Source organism: Taudactylus pleione, unplaced genomic scaffold, assembly GCF_031769625.1.
Source record: "Taudactylus pleione unplaced genomic scaffold, aTauple2 ptg000557l, whole genome shotgun sequence".
In the NCBI taxonomy this organism is placed as follows: Eukaryota; Metazoa; Chordata; class Amphibia; order Anura; family Myobatrachidae; genus Taudactylus; species Taudactylus pleione.
Genome location: NW_028284959.1, coordinates 1,403,303 through 1,418,799, shown reverse-complemented (window position 1 = coordinate 1,418,799; position 15,497 = coordinate 1,403,303). Strand labels below are relative to the sequence as shown.

General features: G+C 45.4%; 1 protein-coding gene across 1 annotated transcript in view; it reads right to left on the bottom strand.

Annotated features, from left to right (window-relative positions):
• The window catches only part of KLHL4 (kelch like family member 4), a 243,846-nt gene extending 237,470 nt beyond the window's left edge, over positions 1-6,376 (bottom strand). The window contains exon 1 of the mRNA XM_088452902.1: positions 5,672-6,376. Coding sequence (XP_088309028.1) covers positions 5,672-6,084 — 413 coding nt within the window. The 5' untranslated portion in view covers positions 6,085-6,376. The remainder of the gene's footprint in view (positions 1-5,671) is intronic.
• Between the last annotated feature and the right edge of the window lie 9,121 nt (positions 6,377-15,497).

Genomic DNA, 15,497 nt, shown 5'->3' with positions numbered 1-15,497 from the left:
GGTTGCATGTGTATAGTAATAAAGGTTTACATTGGGACTGGTGCAGAAAATGATATCCAGGGGCCTAACCTCAGAGCAGTGTACAATATGTGAAGGTATGCTGGAGATGACTAGCAGAGAAGCTGAATCAGGACTGCAACTAATGGTCAGCCAACAAGACCAAACATCAGGGGGACAGGTGGCTGAAAACGGTAGTGAGATCAGGGCAGATGGCAGACAGGGTGGACAGTAAACAAGCAAAGGCTGGCAGCAAACAAGAATAGCAGACATACAAGCAGCTTTCAGGGTGGGCAGCAGACAAAAATGGTCAATAAACAAGTAGAGTTCAAGACGGGGCGGCCTGCAGGCTCGATGGTAAACAAGCAGGGGTCAAGGCAGGTAGCAGACAAAGATAATACAGATTAACAAGGTCAGAAACGAGCAAGAACTTCAGCTGACAATTGCAGCAAGCTGCAGGCAGTTATGAAAATAACTGTTCCCAATCCAAACAAATCAATAAATTTCATCTGTGTATCAGTAATAAAGATATTCCGGTTTTGGGGAGGCAAATCTTATTATTTCCTGATATTTGTCATGGAGACAGAAGGGAAGGTCACTGACTGGTGACAATGCTTTTGTAATGGTCTTTATTCCCTAAATAGACCAAAGTCCCATGAACAAATAATCACTATTATTTCTGCTTATTTGCTGTCTCTACGTCCATTCTGCTTTCATTTAAATGTCCAGATCTTTACAATATAATTACCACCTCCTCTTCATAGCGGAACAACTAAATGTATGGAATCACCTATAGTCAGACAAAACCCTCACCTAATGCTGGCCACAACTATGAAGGACTACAGCGGATATTGAGAAATTGTCTCCATTATCACTGTGATGACAGATAATGATCTGATTGGAATTGATAGAACCATTTTTGGCCTTGACCATGAATCTTCCGATCAGGGCAGGAGGCCCTTAGGGATGCTGGAAACGACCTTACTGGCTTTCAAACCATTTGCCCACCCCCCACTTGTGACCCTGTCGCTTGACTTTGTGACAGAGTCCCAGGAATACAGCTTCTTAAACCCCTGTAAGGATTATTACAGTTACTTTAGGCCAAAATTAAGAAACATAATGAAATATACCCAACATTTCCTAGTAACATGAAGATGAATTATTTCATAATAACACCAGATAGGATATTTACCCGTATCAAGCCAAAATACAGATTAGTCCTCTCAGACAACTCCCACACTAAAAGATGCACACACAGGAAAATGAACTCTACAATCCATAATGAATCAGGGTCATTTGAACTATGGTGTGGCTGGTGCCATGGTACAAAGCAGAGGTGGGGGATGCCCCAGTGGCACATGTGTGCATATTGTTGGGAGCCGTGACAGGCACCTGCCGATTTGGAGAGGCACCACCAGCATATTCTTTAAAAGTGCCAGGAGCCCAGCTTCCTACTCCTCCTCTATGTGGGACTTGTGACGACACGGGCACTAATGTGGGGGCTCGTCCAGGTTGCTGAGGGGCCTTGGAACTGCACTGGGAGTTAGGTTAACAAAAATATCAAAAATCCAACATAATGTGCATTGAACAGATGTGTCAGAAGGTGCAAAACGTGTCTCAGACTATGGGATCTATTTACTAAGCAGTGTTAGGAGACAGAGTGAAAAGTGATAAGGTACCAGCCAATCAGCTCCCAACTGTCATTTTTCAAACACAGCCTGTGAGATGGCAGTTAGGAGCTGATTGGCTGGCACCTTGTCACTTTTCACTCTGTCTCCTAACACTGCTTAGTAAATAGACCCCTAGATCACACATCTCCTTTCTCAGTAACCTCCTATTGATGCGACAAGCGCAATGTATTTATAATCTGATGTTTGTTCTGTATGTTTTTCCATCTCAGATAAATGACCTCTGTTTTCCCTAGCAAGCCACTATGAATGCCCTGTGTCATCCGATCTCCTGTGTTACAGAGGAGATTCACCCGCCGGTCTCTGCTCTGTTACCTGCTCCTACTACATACGGAATCTATGTATATATCTTAACTGATGTGAACCTGCTGCTCTGTAATGTTCTGCATCCTTATCGACACACACCAGACATTTACTATCTGGCTGTAGCATAACAGTATCCAAGCTATCTCCAGCCTCCCTGACATAATCACTAGACCTCCTAACTTCTATTCCCCAGGCCCATCAGCAAAGGCAGCATTCACTCTTTAATCTTAATGTCACCAGCCCCTTCCTGTTTTCACCTTCCTGTGTACGAAAAAAATACACAGCTCTAGTGAAATGAGAAATTCTCAGAACGCTCGTCTCCTTGCCAGCCTGGCTGCGCTGCTGCAGTTATTATGGGCTGGTGGATAAAAGCGTTTGTAGGAGGGAGAATTAAATTAAGGAACATTTATACTGCTAAAACTACAGTGACACACATATATATATATTTATTACACACATACACAGAAAACAATATGATGCAAGCCAGCCTAAAAGAAAGAAAAATATCATCAAATGAATGACATTTCCAGGTCTACAGCTGTTATGTAGCTAAAAGTCCCAGCAAGATACTGGTTGCCGAACTCTGGCTGAAGAGACCCGCTTAATGTTCTAGGAAGCCCAACATTTGATCTATTTATACTCTATTACAGTGATTCCAAACCTCCATCCTCAAGGCACACTTGTACCCCTTTTCCACCTAAATTCCGGGTCCGACCCGGAGTTGGAACAAAGGCCCTCATTCAGAGCCACTCGCTAGCGGCAGTACGCTCGTTCCGAGCGATGTTCGCACATCTGCGCATGCGTACGGATCGTTATACGCATGCGCGAACCAGTCAGTGCGGCCGAAATTCATGTGCTCGCAATATAGCGAATGCCTGCTATTTTGAGTGACAGAATGAGGCGTATGTGGGTGGTAACAGGGGAAGGAGCTTGAAAATGGGGAGTGGAGATCCGAACGCAGGCGTGCTTAAAGGTCAAAACGGGTGTTTTATGGGTGTGCATAATTAATACAGCAGCGTCATTGACCACGTCACTGGTTTATTTTATAGCCAGAACTGCTCGCAAGATTGTGGTAGCAAAAACCAACCACAAGAATAGCGAGCAGTTCATACGCTGGTCGATGTACTCGATTAATCTAATAAATAGCGGACATGACGTATGGTGCGTGCGGCCAGGGGGCGTTTTTAACAAATAAACGAGCGTATGTTTTGCTCGCACATTCAGACTTAGAGGTGTGAACAGACTGCAATTTGCGAACTGATCATTTGAATAGCCACCCCTTGTTTTTGAACGAACGACCGCAAATAGCGAACGGCTCTGAATCAGGCCCAAAGTTCCTATCTGGATCAGACCAGGAATTTTGCCGGTGCCGACTCAGGATATTCCCGAGTCAGCGCCGCTCACATCGCAGTGGGGTCTGCATAGACCCGGCTTTTGCGGAGTGAAAGTGGTCGCTTGGAGATGACGTCATCTCCAAGTGCCACTGAAGCCGGACCAATCGGCCGGCTAGCAGCGCACTCCAGGTCATCGTGACCCGGCGTGCGCTGTTCTCATAGCAGGGTTTCACGGGCTACGCCCGTGTTAAGCCCTGCTAGTTACCTGGGTTGGATTGCCGGGTCACTCGACCCGGCGATCCAACTCTCTCCCCTTTTACACCAGGGAGCTGCCCGGGTTAACCCTTCAAAAACTCGGGTTTTAGCTCCGGAGGAAAAGGGGTATAACAGTCCTGGTTTTAGTCATATCCATGCTTAAGAACAGATGGTTAAATCAAAATAACTAAAGTACTAATTAATCACCTGTGCTCAATTATGGCTATCCTTAAAACCTGGGCTGTTAATGCGCCTTGAGGACCGTGGTTGGGAAACTCCTGCTCTATTAAGTATGGCTGAGTGAGCACTCACTTTTGCTGTACTATAATTTACAATTAGGAAGAGCAGGGTGCACATGAAAGTATTCCCCAATGCACTCTGTACCGTGCTAATTACCTCAATGATCATATAACTCTATTGGTCTTGTTCAATAACAGTATCCAATCATGTTGTTTAATGAACAAGTGATAATTAGATTAGGCTCTCCCATACAATGTCACCCTGTTTACAGTACAACTATGAGTACCACTTTCTATGAACCTGTATTTAACACTTGTACAATGTTATGTAGTTATTATTCTTAAAACAAGTATAAATCACCTGTCATTGGCCTCTTTTGACCTATAATGCTTATAAAGAAAATTAATTTTCCCATTACATAAAAAAAAAAACACAAAACAAAAATCAACAACTTTTTGTTAACAATGACAGTATAATGTTCTGATTGCAGAAATAGGTTTTATGTCCAATAAAACAATATAAACTGCAGAAGTATTTTCTTTAGTAGGAATGATATTGGCAATAGCATTGCTCCCAATTATACTGTGTTGTTTATTTATTGAGAACTTGGTCAATGCATTACACTTGTAATGTCTGTGGTTGTTGTATTGTCCAATATTGGCAAAATCACAAATAGCCAAGCGTTCCTTAGACAAGTGATAATGACAGTGAAAATGTCCTGCCTGCAGCTTCACAACCTTATTTTTACCATCAGCCCTGTTTATTTCACATGAAATATTGTTGCAGCCTTATCTGGTGTTTGGGATCTTGTCAGGCATCACCCCAGGAAGAAATCCAGGGAGGGGGGACTGGCTGGAATGAAGAATTGATAACTTAAGGCATTGTGCGATCTCTTCCTGGCTGACCCTGCATCCTGTACACTCCAGCACTACACAAACATTACATTGCAGCATTGTCCCAGCAGAGTCTAACCACTGTGCACAGCATATCCCTGCATCATAGTACACTGGGAAATCCTGTATACCTGCCCAGGAGGGGACTGTCCTCATTCCTCTATAGAACCTTGGAACAGAATCACAAGTTCAACCTACTGTATGTGCTCAACACAGAACCCTGTCTTATCATTCACCTCCCTATTTGTATCAAGACAGCTGCACATATATACCATATATATATATATATATATATATATATATATATATATACACCGTATAAGTAGGATTTCAATAGACCTGCATCTCTGTCTCTCTTTCTCTCTCATACACACACACAATTCCTAATTAGAAACATTAAGTAGAGATTCTCCCATTATTTACATGGTTCAAGGTTAATTGCTCCTTAGATAAATGATGGGTGGTCAGATCGCTGCAAACAATCTGCTTCTCCTCCATCTTCCCCCTTTGTATTTTGTAGCCACCCCCAGTAACTAGTCATGGCCCCGCTATTAATTAGGTATGGATAGAGATCCATGGGAATGTGGTTGTAGTTATTCCCCAGCCGCCCATATTTAGCACAATTAGTCCTTGTCATTACATTGTGTTGCACTGTGTTACATTGTTTTTACATTGTGTTGCATTGTTGTTACATTGTGTTGCAGTTGTTACTGTGTTGCATTGTGTTACATTGTGTTGCATTGTTGTTACATTGTTGTTACATTGTGGTGCATTGTTGTTACATTGTGTTGCATTGCTGTTACATTGTGTTGCATTGCTGTTACATTGTGTTGCATTGTTGTTACACTGTGTTGCATTGTTGTTACATTGTGTTGCATTGTATCTGTAAACAGAACGTTGAGATCCGCGGTGGTTACAAAGTATCAGCCCCCAGCCAGGATCCCAGCCAGACTCTTACCTGTCAGTAGCAGCCGCTGGGTGCTCCTGGGGGGGTATCTGCACCTCCTGTGCCCGGCAGTCCTCCTCCTTCCCCAGCTTCTCCTCTGTGCTGGCTTTGGGGAGCTCCTCGCCCGCCTGCAGGTGCTGGATGAGGTTTTGCTGGTGCCAGGAAGGGATAGCCCGCTGGTAGGCTGGAGTGGGACCTGGCACTGGTGCCAGTATATTGTGGACGGGGCTGTTGTTCTTCTTCAGTCCGTTCCTGTCCCGCGAATGGCTCTTCAGCCTATTGTGGACCGGAGTCCCCCTGTGCTCATATCCTTCCTGTAGGTACCCCCCAGATCCCGGAGAGCCCTGAGAGGGGTGACTGAACCACCTCCAGCGCAGCCGGAGAATCTGCTTCACATCAAACTCTTTCTTCCCAGACACTGACATCTTCTTCTTGCAGGAAAGGAGCCCTGGCACCCCGGCAGCTGGCAGCAGGATTTCTGGGAGCCGCTAACACTGGAGCTTCAGTCCTTGTTTCATGCTGCCTGGGCTCTGCTCCTGTAACTGTGTAGGTGGGATCCCATACTGACAGGAGGATGAGGTCAGACCTTAAACAAGTAAATCAGCTTAGTGCAGGAGGAAAGTAGCTCCATCTGCTCACACACAGATCTGTTACACAGACATCTACACACAGCCCAGCTCACAGCATCTCCTGAGAGCCCAGGTTGCAATTGAGAATGCAAGGCAGCAAATCAGGGGGTTGTAGCTGCCTGGGCTGCTGCATACCTGCCAGGCTGGGGGGGGGGGTGGATGCTACTTGCCTGCCAGGCTGGGGATGGGGGTGCTGCAAGCCTGCCAGGCTGGGGGTGGGGTGGGGGGTTTATGCTGCATACCTGCCAGGCTGGGGGGGGGGGGTGGATGCTACTTGCCTGCCATGCTGGGGGTGGGGGGTGGATGCTGCATACCTGCCAGGCTGGGGGATGCTGCATACCTGCCAGGCTGAATGGGGGGGGGGGTGCTGCCAGCCACCAGAGCCTGTCACATCCTGGGCTGCAGCTGTTTCTGATGAGTCAGGAGAAATTACTCATTTATTCCCTAGGTTTTCAGAGAGTTTGATCTGGAAAAGGAGATTATTGTCAATGCCAGTTTGGGATAACTAAGCTTCATTTTATGCTGCTGTGTATGAATTCCAGGCAGGATATTAGCAGGAATCATGGGAGACACTTATTACTGTAACTTTTTATTTCAAAGAGAAGATCATTTTCTTTCCTTCTCTTTCATGTTATTGTAAATCAGTTGTAAAATGAGCCCCACAATTTACAGTGCTGTGTCATTTTGTTGACTCTTTATACACATATTATTTATATTATTACCCGTTATTTATATAGCACACACATATATCTTGCAGCACTGCACAGAGAATATTTGTGATTTACATGAGTCCCTGCCCCGGTGGAGCTTACAATCTATGGCCCTGATTCAGAGCCGGACGCTCTGAAAGAGCGCTCGCTCTGAATCAGGGCGTTTTTTTTTTTTTTTTAGAGGGGCCTCCTGGCTGGTCACATAGCTGTGGGTGACCACCCACAGCTATAGCGAGTGGCCATGATGATGGTCGCGACGGTCAAGACCATCGTGGCCATCGGGCTTGCGACGAGACCCTTGTGGTAGGGTCTCGTGGCCGCAAGCCCCAGAGAGATTTCGGCTCTAACAGAGCTGAAATCTCACCACTGACATCACTCGTGATGTCAGTGGGGCCACCCCAAACAGCAGGCGTACACATGGGAACGCCTCCGTTTGGGCAGCCACCCCCACGGCCCGCCCACCAAAGGGGGTGAGCTGTCACTCAACATTGACAGCTCGCCCCCTTTGGTGCGAGACCTGGAGCGACGGATTGCCATTCGCTAGCCGGGTCTCACGCATGCGCATGACGGAGGCGGCTCCATCGTGCGCATGCGCTGTGGGCCACCATCGACCCGGTTGCGAACACTCAGCGCTTGCGACCGGGTCTGAATCAGGCCCTTTATTCCCTACCACATGGAAACACGCACACACGCTATTTTTATGTCACAATCTAATTAACCTACCAATATATTTTTGGATAGTAGAAGGTAACACAGGGATAACATACAGTACAAACTCCACAAGATTGGGCCTTGGTGGGAATCTATAATAATAATAATATTAATAATAATAATGCCAAATTCAATAAAAGAAAAAAAAATATGCAAAACTTTGCAGCCAAATGTGGAGTGAGGCAGAATATCAGGAATTGTTTAGGAAATGCTGCTTATCTCGATTGTGTATATTCTGGTTATAGGAGAAAGCCTATCAGCAGTGGCATCCCTAAGGTTGGTGTCACCCAGTGCGCCAAATAGTCTCCCTGCCTCTGGAAAGGGTGCAAGGTCTCATAAGGTAGGGGCATGGTCTCACAACACAACCCCGGTTTTATCACTCTGCGTGCCCAGCACTCCCAGACAGGATGTAGTCAGCAATGCCAATGGTCTAAATACCGGCACTGAAATCCCGACAGCGTCGGGATCCCGACTCCAGTATACCAACCGCCGGCATCCCGAAGGTAAGTATTGGGAGTTACAGGAGAGTTAGGGTTAGGGTTAGGCACAAGGGGGAGGGTTAGTATTAGGCACTAAGGGGGGAGGGTTAGGTTTAGGGTGTGGGGTGACCAAGAGTCGCAGCACCTGGCTCCACAAAGGGATTTGTGGGACCAAGTATAAAATTGTGACCATGTGCATGAGGCAGACAATTTCTCAAACAGCTTACTGAAGCGCCCATATCACTGACTAGGCTATGGCTTGTTATAGGAACCTACAGGAGGCAGCCTATAGTGTTAAGGCCCCCATACATCAGCAATTGATTACAGCAATCGTGCAATTTGCAATCGATTGTGTATAAAAATCTTTCCCTTTTTCAATCGATTGTGGCAATTCTGCAATCTGCAATCGATTGAAAAAGGGAAAGATTTTTATACACAATCGATTGCAAATTGCACGATTGCTGCAATCAATTGATGTATGGGGACCTTTAATCAATCACAGGAGTTCCATTGTTTATTTTAACAGCAGCCAAACCCTGATTACTAGAGGGAGCTTCAGTAAGGAAGTAAAGGTGAGAAATTGCCTGCAACTGCAGATACCAGAAAAATGTAATCTGCACCCAAGAAATGTGACTCAAAAAGAGACACTAATTAGTGGTGTGCCTATTCCGTACACCATGACACTATACAGCCAAAGGTGGTGTGCCTATTCCGTACGCCATGACACTATTCAGCCAATAGTGGTGTGCCTATTCCGTACGCCATGGCACTATACAGCCAATAGTGGTGTGCCTATTCCGTACACCATGACACTATTCAGCCAATAGTGGTGTGCTTATTCCGTACACCATGACACTATTCAGCCAATAGTGGTGTGCCTAATCCGTACGCCATGACAATATTCAGCCAATAGTGGTGTGCCTATTCTGTATGCCATGACACTTTACAGCCAATAGTGGTGTGCCTATTCTGTACGCCATGACACTATAAAGCCCATAGTGGTGTACCTATTCCATACGCGATAACACTATTCAGCCAATAGTGGTGTGCCTATTCCGTACGCCATGACAATATACAGCCAATAGTGGTGTGCCTATTCAGTACGCCATGACACTATACAGCCAATAGTGGTGTGCCTATTCCGTACGCCATGACACTATTCAGCCAATAGTGATGTGCCTATTCCGTACGCGATAACACTATTCAGCCAATAGTGGTGTGCCTATTCCGTACGCCATGACAATTTACAGCCAATAGTGGTGAGCCTTTTAAGTATGCCATGACACTATTCAGCCAATAGTGGTGTGCCTATACTGTACACAATGACACTATTCAGCCAATACTGGTGTGACTATTCTGTACGCCATGACACTATTCAGCCAATAGTGGTGTGCCTATTCCGTATGCCATGACACTATTCAGCCAATAGTGGTGTGCCTATTCTGTACACCATGGCACTATACAGCCAATAGTGGTGTGACTATTGCGTACACCATGACACTATTAAGCCAATAGTTGTGTGCCTATTCCGTACACCATGGCACTATACAGCCAATAGTGGTGTGCCTATTCCGTACGCCATGGCACTCTACAGCCGATAGTGGTGTGCCTATTGCGTACGCCATGACACTATTCAGCCATAAGTGGTGTGCCTTTTCCATACGCCATGACACTATTCAGCCGATAGTGGTGTGACTATTCCATGTGCCATGACACTATTCTGTCAATAGTGGTGTGCCTATTCCATACACCATGACACTATTCAGCCAATAGTGGTGTGACTATTCTGTACGCCATGACACTATTCAGCCAATAGTGGTGTGCTTATTCCGTATGCCATGACACTATACAGCCAATAGTGGTGTGCCTATTCCGTACGCCATGACACTATACAGCCGATAGAGGTGTGCCTATTCCGTACGCCATGACACTGTTCAGCCGATAGTGGTGTGCCTTTTCTGTACACCATGACACTATTCAGCCAATAGTGGTGAGCCTATTCCGTACACCATGACACTATTCAGCCAATAGTGGTGTGCCTATTCCGTACGCCATGACACTATTCTGCCAATAGTGGTGTGCCTATTCCATACATCATGACACTATTCAGCCAACAGTGGTTTGACTATTCTTTATGCCATGACACTATTCAACCAATAGTGGTTTGCCTATTGCGTACACCATGACACTTTTCAGCCAATAGTGGTGTGACTATTCCATAAGCGATAACACTATACAGCCAATAGTGGTGTGTTTATTCTGTACGCCATGACACTATTCAGCCAATAGTGGTGTGCCTATTCCATACGCCATGACACTATACAGCCGATAGTGGTGTGCCTATTCCGTACGCCATGACACTATTTAGCCAAAAGTGGTGTGCCTATTCTGTACACCATGACACTATTCAGCCAATAGTGGTGTGACTATTCTGTACGCCATGACACTGTTCAGCCAAAAGTGGTGTGCCTGTTGCGTACACCATGACACTATTCAGCCAATAGTGGTGTGCCTATTCCGTACACCATGGCACTATACAGCCAATAGTGGTGTGACTATTGCGTACACCATGACACTTTTCAGCCAAGAGTGGTGTGCCTATTCCGTATGCCATGGCACTATACAGCCAATAGTGGTGTGAATATTCCGTATGCCATGACACTATTCAGCCAATAGTGGTGTGCCTATTCCGTATGCCATGGCACTATACAGCCAATAGTGGTGTGACTATTCCGCATTCCATGACACTATTCAGCCAATAGTGGTGTGCCTATTCCGTACACCATGACACTATACAGCCAATAGTGGTGTGACTATTCTGTACGCCATGACACTATTCAGCCCATAGTGGTGTGCCTATTCCGTACGCGATAACACTATTCAGCCAATAGTGGTGTGCCTATTCCGTACGCGATAACACTATTCAGCCAATAGTGGTGTGCCTATTCTGTATGCCATGACAATATACAGCCAATACTGGTGAGCCTATTCAGTACGCCATGACACTATACAGACGATAGTGGTGTGCCTTTTCCGTATACCATGACACTATACAGCTGATAGCGGTGTGTTTTTTCTGTACGCCATGACACTATTCAGCCAATAGTGGTGTGCCTATTCTGTACACCATGACACTAGTCAGCCAATACTGGTGTGACTATTCTGTACGCCATGACACTATTCAGCCAATAGTGGTGTGCCTATTCCGTATGCCATCACACTATTCAGCCAATAGTGGTGTGCCTATTCTGTACACCATGGCACTATACAGCCAATAGTGGTGTGACTATTGCGTACACCATGACACTATTCAGCCAATAGTTGTGTGCCTATTCCGTACACCATGGCACTATACAGCCAATAGTGGTGTGACTATTCCGTACTCCATGACACTATTCCGCCAATAGTGGTGTGCCTATTCCGTACGCCATGGCACTATACAGCCAATAGTGGTGTGCTTATTCCGTACGCCATAACACTATTCAGCCAATAGTGGTGTGCCTATTCCGTACGCCATGGCACTATACAGCCAATAGTGGTGTGCCTATTGCGTACGCCATGACACTATTCAGCCATAAGTGGTGTGCCTTTTCCATACGCCTTGACACTATTCAGCCGATAGTGGTGTGACTATTCCGTGTGCCATGACACTATTCAGCCAATAGTGGTGTGCCTATTCTGTACACCATGACACTATTCAGCCAATAGTGGTGTGACTATTCTGCACACCATGACACTGTTCAGCCAATAGTGATGTGCCTATTGCGTACACCATGACACTATTCAGCCAATAGTGGTGTGCCTATTCCGTACACCATGGCACTATACAGCCAATAGTGGTGTGACTATTGCGTACACCATGACACTATTCAGCCAATAGTGGTGTGCCTATTCCGTATGCCATGGCACTATACAGCCAATAGTGGTGTGACTATTCCGTACGCCATGACACTATTCAGCCAATAGTGGTGTGCCTATTCCGTATGCCATGGCACTATACAGCCAATAGTGGTGTGACTATTCCGTATGCCTTGACACTATTCAGCCAATAGTGGTGTGCCTATTCCGTACACCATGACACTATACAGCCAATAGTGTTGTGACTGTTCCGTATGCCATGACACTATTCTACCAATATTGGTGTGCCTATTCCGTACGCTATGACACTATACAGCCAATAGTGGTGTGCCTATTCCGTATACCATGGCACTATTCAGCCAAACTAATTATAGGCAACAGAAAAATGTTAAAACTCCATGAAAAAGTGAGTGTTCTGAAAATATTGGGGCTCATGTAGAGCTGTGTAAGTTCATGGGCAGATTTTACTCCATTTTATATCTATGGCTCTTTGTGACCAGAGTGTCAGAATTCAGGAAGGAAGGGGAAGGCGGGTGTAGGCCGCGTACGTAAGGGCGTGATCACATAATGATGACTAGACACAGGCACATCCATTAGTAGGTTATATTATATCAGGCTGCAGCTGTCTATTCCTATTACTCAATTGTCTTTTTCCATTTGGACTGCGGCAGGAAAGAAGATACCCGAGGGGAAAACAACAGGTATTAGTATTTAATTTTATTCATATTTCTTATATGTGTGTTTGCATTTAATTAGATTTTATATGGTAATTGTGCCTTTCACATGTATAAGCAATGTGAAGATGCTATTCTCCATTGGGTATATGACATTTCATTGCATTCTTAAAATTTGTTCAAATAAAGTAACAGAACTGTGACTTTTATTTCAGAGACTGTCAGGTTCCATCTCCACACTGTTCATGTTATTGCTGGGTATACTGTACGTATGCATCGTTGTTACTAGTGGCGTAAACCTCAGACATTAGCTAGTGTTGTACAGCTGGAGGCATCTTGCATCTTTCCCTCATCTGCCAAACTGTAGATGAGCCTCATTATATGTGTGTGTGTATATATATATATAAATATATATATATATATATATATTAGGGGTGAGCGGGTTCGGATTTCTGAAATCCGAACCCCCCCCGATCCGAGGCCGATCCGAGTCAGGCTCGAATTTTCCCGCCTGACTCGGAGTTCATCATCCCGCCTTCCGGATCTCGCGGGTTTTGGATCCTATATAAGGTACCCGCATTGGCGCCATTTTCTCACTCGGCTGTGAACAGTGAAGAGGGAGAGTGGGCTGTGTAGTGCTGTGCTGTGCTGCGCTGTGCTGCTGTTGTCCATAGGGGCTGTGTCCACTACTTCAAAGTCCATAGGGGCTGGCTGGACTGTGTTGTGCAGTCAGTTGTCCATAGGGGCTGTGTCCACTCCAAAGTCCTGTGCAGTGTCCCAGTCCAAAAGGGGTGCTGTAGTGTTGTCCAGGGAGTGCTCTGTCCGTCAGGGGTGCTCCCCACAAGTGCTAAAAAAAAATTTTTTTTCTGTGTTTGTGAATTGTGTGCGCAGTAGCCGCACGTGCAGCAGCAAAGTAGTGCCAAGCGTGCGCCTGTGTCATAAGTAAAGGGCCGGCTGGCTTGACCGTTAAAGGGTGCTGTAACCCCCAAAGTACACTCCAAACCAAATCAAAAAATATTTTCTGTGTTTGTGAATTGTGTGCGCAGTAGCCGCACATGCATCAACAAAGTAGTGCCAAGCGTGCGCCTGTGTCATAAGTAAAGGGCCGGCTGGCTTGACCATTAAAGGGTGTTGTAACCCCCAAAGTACACTCCAAACCAAATAAAAAAATATTTTCTGTGTTTGTGAATTGTGTGCGCAGTAGCAACACGTGCATCAGCAAAGGAGCAGCGCCAAGCGTGCACCTGTGTCCCATAAGTAAAGAGCCGGCTGGCTCATTTCTTAAAGGGTGGTGTAACCCACAAAGTGCACTACTCTCCAGCAAAAATAAAAAAATATTTTCTGTGTTTGTGTGCGCCTTAGCCACACGTATATATCAAATTGATATAACATAAATGGAGGACAAAACTTTCTCCGATAAAAATAAAATAGAGAAAGATCAAGAACCACTTCCACCTAGTGCTGAAGCTGCTGCCACAAGTCATGACATAGACGATAACATGCCATCAACGTCGTCTGCCAAGGCCGATGCCCAATGTCATAGCAGAGGGCACATACAATCCCAAATGGCAAAGTTCAGGAAAATGACCTTGAAAAAAACATTTAAATCATCTGAAGAGAAACGTAAACTTGCCAATATGCCATTTACGACACGGAGTGGCAAGGAATGGCTAAGGTCTTTCCCTATGTTCATGACTAGTGGTATACTACAAACCAAATAAAAAAATATTTTCTGTGTTTGCGAATTGTGTGCGCAGTAGCCGCACATGCATCAACAAAGTAGTGCCAAGCGTGCGCCTGTGTCATAAGTAAAGGGCCGGCTGGCTTGACCGTTAAAGGGTGCTGTAACCCCCAAAGTACACTCCAAACCAAATAAAAAAATATTTTCTGTATTTGTGAATTGTGTGCGCAGTAGCCGCACGTGCATCAACAAAGTAGTGCCAAGCGTGCGCCTGTGTCATAAGTAAAGGGCCGGCTGGCTTGACCGTTAAAGGGTGCTGTAACCTCCAAAGTACACTCCAAACCAAATCAAAAAATATTTTCTGTGTTTGTGAATTGTGTGCGCAGTAGCCGCACATGCATCAACAAAGTAGTGCCAAGCGTGCGCCTGTGTCATAAGTAAAGGGCCGGCTGGCTTGACCATTAAAGGGTGTTGTAACCCCCAAAGTACACTCCAAACCAAATAAAAAAATATTTTCTGTGTTTGTGAATTGTGTGCGCAGTAGCAACACGTGCATCAGCAAAGGAGCAGCGTCAAGCGTGCACCTGTGTCCCATAAGTAAAGAGCCGACTGGCTCATTTCTTAAAGGGTGGTGTAACCCACAAAGTGCACTACTCTCCAGCAAAAATAAAAAAATATTTTCTGTGTTTGTGTGCGCCTTAGCCGCACGTATATATCAAATCGATATAACATAAATGGAGGACCAAACTTTCTCCGATAAAAATAAAATAGAGAAAGATCAAGAATCACTTCCTCCTAGTGCTGAAGCTGCTGCCACTAGTCATGACATAGACGATAACATGCCATCAACGTCGTCTGCCAAGGCCGATGCCCAAAGTCATAGTAGAGGGCACATACAATCCCAAAAGGCAAAGTTCAGGAAAATGACCTTGAAAAAAACATTTAAATCATCTGAAGAGAAATGTAAACTTGCCAATATGCCATTTACGACACGGAGTGGAAAGGAATGGCTAAGGTCTTTCCCTATGTTCATGACTAGTGGTTCAGCTTCACATGACGATGGAAGCCCTCCTCCCACTAAAAAAATCAAAAGAGT